The 6000-nt window shown below is 43.4% G+C and overlaps 1 protein-coding gene across 7 annotated transcripts in view; it reads right to left on the reverse strand.

The window, feature by feature from the left end:
• ALMS1 (ALMS1 centrosome and basal body associated protein) overlaps nucleotides 1-5076 on the reverse strand; it is a 190664-nt gene extending 185588 nt beyond the window's left edge. For all 7 annotated transcript variants that reach the window (XR_809620.4, XM_010809860.4, XM_010809855.4 and 4 more), the window contains exon 1: nucleotides 4770-5076. Coding sequence is in view for 6 of the 7 variants with exons in the window: in XM_010809860.4 (XP_010808162.2) it covers nucleotides 4770-5060 (291 nt within the window). In the remaining variant the exon portion in view is untranslated. The remainder of the gene's footprint in view (nucleotides 1-4769) is intronic.
• Between the last annotated feature and the right edge of the window lie 924 nt (nucleotides 5077-6000).

The following is a 6000-nucleotide window of genomic DNA, read 5'->3' on the forward strand; positions in this document are numbered from 1 at the left end:
GAAAAAAATCTGTACTAATAGGCAAAAAAAAAAAAGATTAAGAGTTGTACAATGTAGATAAATTTGGAGATGGGGACTAGAAAGGTGAAGGAGTTCAGGCCTAAGCGTCTCTCCTAAGAAATGATAACCTGCTGACAGGAGAATGCTGAACACTAGATGAAGGCCAGAGGATAAGGGTGATAATGCAGAAGAATCTGAAGAAGGAAACATAAAAATATTTCCAAGAACTCTTGATGATCCAGTTAAAAGTTGGAGACCAAGTGGTCAAAAGGCACAAACTTCCAATAATAAGATAAATAAGAACTAAGTATATAATGCACAACATGACAAATAAATTAACGCTGCTGTATGCTATATATGAACACTGCTAACAGTAAACGCTGAGTTCTCATCACCAGGAAAAAATTATTTTCTATTCATGTTTCTAAGCCACATGAAATGACGACTTGTGATAATTACTTTATGATGTATGTAAGTCAAACCATGCTATATACCTTAAACTTATAAGTGCTTCATGTCAATTATATCTCAATATAGTTGGAAGAAAAGACTATCGTAAATAAATAATAACACTAAAAACAAAAAAAGTTGAAGACCAAGAACTTCTATGATACCGATTCACAGAACTGAATTATTTTCCCTAGCACAGTTCAGAAATTTAGGTTTAGGAATTACAAAGCAGAGACGTCTGAAACGGTTCATGTTGAATGGTCTGTAGGACTGGCCTGGCATAAGACCACCAAAGTAAAGGCTCTGAATCACTCACTTCCCTGAACTCTTAAAAAGACTTGGTTGTGGGACTTCCCTGGTGGTCCAGTGGTTAAGAATCCGCTTGCCAATGCCGGGTACATGGGTTCAATTCCTGGTCCCGGAAGATCCCATAGGCCGAGAGGCAACTAAGCCAGTGCTCACAACTACTGAAGCCCCCCAACTCTGAGCCTGTGCTCCACAGTAAGAAAAGCCGCTGCCATGAGAAGACGGCACACTGCCATGAGAAGTTGGCGTACAGCAATGAAGATTAGCCCTCACTCACCACAGCTAGAGAAAGCCCTCCCACAGCAACAAAGACCCAGCTCAGCTAAAAATAAATCTTTTTTTTTTTTTTTTTAAGACTTGGTTGTAAGGCAGGTCACATTTTGTACTGAACTTAAAACAGTTCCATACCTTAGCTCGGTGTCATCACTTGGAGTTGCAAACTTAATCAGTACCTTACAAATTACCACTAGAACATCCTTATTGTCAGAGACATGAGAGTGAATCAAATATTACAATTTTGTCATTTAACTTGAGGCTATCCTGAATGAAATTAATGTCTCCCATCATTTGGTCTCTTCCTTTGAATGCTGCTGCTGTTCAGTCACTATATCATGTCTGATTCTTTGCAACCCCATGGACTGTAGCCTACCGGGCTCCTCTGTCCATGGAATTTCCCAGGCAAGAATACTGGAGTGGGTTGCCATTTCCTTCTTCACAGGATCGTCCCAATCCAAGGACGGAACCCACATCTCCTGCTTGGCGGGTGGATTCTTTACTACTGAGTCACCTGGGAAGCCCCATCCTTTGAAGACACTGAATTAAATACTACACAACAAACTCATTTTCAAAAACTTATAGTTCATAAATTTCTAGCAAGAAATATAGAAGTCTCTCCTTTAAACATTTTTCCAATTTATGCCAGTAAATCTTAATATATTAGTAAATAAATCTTAACATATTAGTGAGCAAAAAAATTATCTTAATACATTTTATATCATTTTAAAACTACTTTTAATACAGCACATCACCCACACCTTCATAAACCCACCAAGGTAAACAAGAGAATATCTTTCTCTCAAAAAAAAAAACAAAAACAACCCTCTACGGAAAAAATACTCGGGCTCTAAAAAGCAGTATCTTCTATTACACAGATAGATCACTGCTAAACAAAAGAATAATCTCGTCACATTGGCTGTAAAGAAGTAAAAGGGCTTAATTAAAATCTTCAAGAAATATTAAAATTAAATATTAACAGTTATTCAAACAAGAAGTCATAGAACAAAATTAAAGTTACGAGACCTTATCCACAAGTGTGGCTTTAGTTTTGGTCCATATGTATATAGATAACTTACAATTTGAAATGTCTAGCCCAGATCCCTCCTCTGATCTCCAAAGCCAAACCCATAATCTTAACACCCATCCCAACCATCTCATCACCCTACCCCATGGCCACCACTTCTACCATAAACCTGGCCATTTTTCAATATTTGGCACAACCATTTATCCAATAACCTGACACCTCCTTGCCCTCGTGTTCCACATCTAATCCATTATTAGTGTAATAATAATGTAAAATTAGTGTACCACTGTGATTATTTTACTTCTTAAATTCCTCTTGAATCAGTCTACTTTTCTACATCCACCAACATGTGCCTATTACAAAATATCATCAGTTCCCGGCAATACTGCAATGTCCTAATTAATTAGCATCCTTGACATTATTGCTGCTCCCCACCCAGCCCAGGCATCAAAGCTGTTCTCTGCTCTGCTACAAAGTGATCTTCCTGAAACACAAATCTTATTCTGTATTTCTTTGTTTAAAAACATTTCAATGACTTCCACGGATAAAGCTTCCAAATCCTTGACATAGAACAGAAAGCCTTGAAATCTGTAATCAACCCTTATTGGCTCCTGGTTCCTTGAAAACGCCATACTCTCTTACCTACAGTACCTTTCCATGTGGCTTTCCCTCAGCTGGAAAGCTTCTTTTCCCTTTAATTGTGATCTGTCTTCAGACCTCAGCTTGTCATAACTTCCTCAGAGAAGCTTGCCCCAACTTCACTGACAAAACAGATTCCCTTACTAAATGTTTTCAAAGCATGTTAGGACATACGATTTTTACTTTTCTTTCTTCGACCAACTGAATTTTGTCTGCCTCCCTCTTTAAAGTGCATACGCTAGGAAAAAAGAAAAAACAAATATTTCCGTTCATCAAAATGCCACAGCATAAAGCATAATGTGTGGCCCATGATGAATGCTCAATACATGCTCAACGAATTGAGTACCGACAGGAATATTTACCAAGCAAAACAACTATTATTCTTTAATTATCAACAGCCTACAGCAATAATGTCCAGTAGAACTTTCTGTAATGATGAAATTATTCTACATCTGCACTGTCCAATTACACAGCCTCTAATCAAGCGTGGCTACCGAGCACTTGAAAAAGTGGTTGGTACAACAGAGGCACTGAATTTTTAATTTCACTTGATTTTAACAAATTAAGATGTAAAGAGTCAGACATTGCTATGACTACTGTATTGAACAGCACAGGTCTATATAGTCTTTTCTCTGTCTTTTCAATCGTTGCATCTTGTTTCACTCTACCCAGCTGACACCTTATCTAAGGAGCAGTCTTGAACAATAAACCCTAGACTTCTTTTTGTCCCCACAATGTTCCTCTCACAGAATAGAAACTTAATGTCTGATGACTAGATATCCGAATTGTATATCTTTCCTTTCTCCCTGAAAAAATAATCAATTAAATGCAGTTATTTGCAAAATGACCTTCAGAAGCCAGCCAAAAAATCAGCTCTTTCTAGTTTTCCAGACTGGTGGGAGCTGCAGCATAATAAACCTCCTGTATTTCGAAGCCCCTCCTACCTGCTAGGGACCCCTTTAGGGCTACAAAGAAGCTGAAGAAGCACAATTGGCCAGAAACCACTAGAGATTACTATTCAGGTAGCTTACTGAATGGGGAAACAATGAAAACTTGGGTTTCAAAATCACTGCAGGTGATGATTGCAGCCATGAAATTAAAAGACGCTTGCTCCTTGGAAGAAAAGCTATGACCAACCTAGACAGCACAGTAAAAGGCAGAGACATCACTTTGACGAAAAAAGGTCCGTCTAGTCAAAGCTATGGTTTTTTCAGTAGTCATGTACAGATGTGAGAGTTGGGCTATAAAGAAAGCTGAGCGCCAAAGGATTGATGCTTTTGAACTGTGGTGTTGAAGAAGACTCTTGAGAGTCCCTTGGACTGCAAGGAGATCAACCAGTCAATCCTAAAGGAAATCAGTCCTAAATATTCATTGGAAGGACTGATGCTGAAGCTCCAATACTTCGAACACCTGATGCGAAGTACTGACTCCTTAGAAAAGACCCTGATGCTGGGAAAGACTGAACGCAGGAGAAGGGGACGACAGAGGATGAGATGGTTGGATGGCATCACTGACTCAATGGACATGAATTTCAGCAAGCTCCGGGAGTTGGTGATGGACAGGGAAGCGTGCAGCAGTCCATGGGGTCGCAAAGAGTCGGACACGACTGAGCGATTGAACTGTCGTACAGAATCCACACTGCTCTCTCAAGCGGAGTTCCGCCCTTCAGGCAGATAATCTTCTGTCTCCAAAACAACAGAGTCCCTGGACAACCATTCTCTCCTTTCCTACACCGCTCTTTTCCTCTCCCTCAGGGGACAAGCCCCACCTCCTCCCAACAGCGTTTCTGAAACCACAGTACTGACTCCTCTGAACCCCTGGTGTAATTCAAAAAGCCCGGGGCCTGGGGCGGGGGAACAAGAGAGATCTTTGCCTGAAAGGACGGGAGACTTGGAGTACTCGGCAAGAGTCGGGGCCCAGGAAGCGACAAGGCCCCTACAAGCCTTTAAAAGCACACGTACTATTGTCAGGCACCGTGACGGGCGGCGAGCAGGAGGCAGACGGCAGGGAACATGCAAAGCGCTCAGGGACCACCTGCCCGACGGCGGCCCATACCTCTCCCCGGCCAGCTCACCTTCCCGGGGCTGGTCAGCTCGCTCTCCGAATAGCGGTGCCTTGGGAGAGACGCCTGAGGCAAAGTGGCGCCGGGGTGCGCTTGCAGCCAGGCTTTGGCCTCCTCGTCGTCCTCCTCGTCCGTACTCTCTCGACGCTGGCTCTCATAGTTAAAATCCGCCTCCGGCTCCCGTCTCTCCTCTTCCTCCATCTCCTCCACCATCACCACCTCGTCCTCGTCCAAGTTCTCCGCCCCCTCCTCCTCCTCCTCCTCCTCGAGCTCGCCGGGCCATGGTAGGTCCTCAGGCTCCATATTGGCGTCTCGCTCTAGGAGGTGGAGGAGGAGGAGGAGAGGGGAGGGGAGAGGGAAGGGAGGGGAAAATAAACGACTGGCGGTTTTGGCTGCGCGCAGGCGCAAAGACCGCCGACGCCTTGCGCGGGGCTGGGTGTTGGGAGGACAGGGCGGGGCAGGGAGTGAGCGCCCGTTGCTAAGGACGCCCGAAGGGGCCGGCGGGAAGGCCTGCGGCGCTGAGCGGCGGGCTGGCTAAGCCGACGCCTAGTCCCCGTCACTGGCTGTGGTCTCGCTCACAGTACTGTAAGCTCACAATAAACCCAGACAGGGCTCCTGTCGGAATGGGGAAGAATCTAGTCCTCGACTGGGCCGAGCCAAAACTGAATTTTCCCCTGCCCCGAGGGGCAATCAGACTCGGGGACAAACCCAAAATAATCAAACCTGCAAACTATAAATTCTTCAAAGTTTTCAATGTACTATGGGCACTTGAACCCAACAGCGGAAAAGCGTCAGAGGCAGTAGAGGGGTTAAGTAAGAACTGGACTTTGGTATCAAAAAGATGGGAGCTTGAATCCTAACATGGCCTCTAACAGCACTGAGACTAACCCTCTTTGAAATGAGGGTAATAGGCCCTTGTATAGGATGGTTCTGATAATTAAGGGAGATAACTTGTGAAGGGGTAGTGGTAGGTATTATTTGTTGACTACTGAATAGTAACGGTAAATGCTTACAGATTTGGGAGACAAGTGTTATAACCATTTTGTATTTGAAGAATCTAAGGCTGAGAAGAATAACTTGGCCAAAGTCTCTTACCTTATAAGTGGCTGGCAATGCCATCCCAGGTCTTCTGTAAGTCCAGTAATTGCCTTTGCCCAGACCTACAGCTAATAAAGAATAAAGTAGAAATATTTATACTGATAATATATATGTTTGGGGGTTCAGATCAGATCAGTCGCTCAGT

The sequence above is a fragment of the Bos taurus genome, chromosome 11, assembly GCF_002263795.3.
Source record: "Bos taurus isolate L1 Dominette 01449 registration number 42190680 breed Hereford chromosome 11, ARS-UCD2.0, whole genome shotgun sequence".
Taxonomy (NCBI): domain Eukaryota; kingdom Metazoa; phylum Chordata; class Mammalia; order Artiodactyla; family Bovidae; genus Bos; species Bos taurus.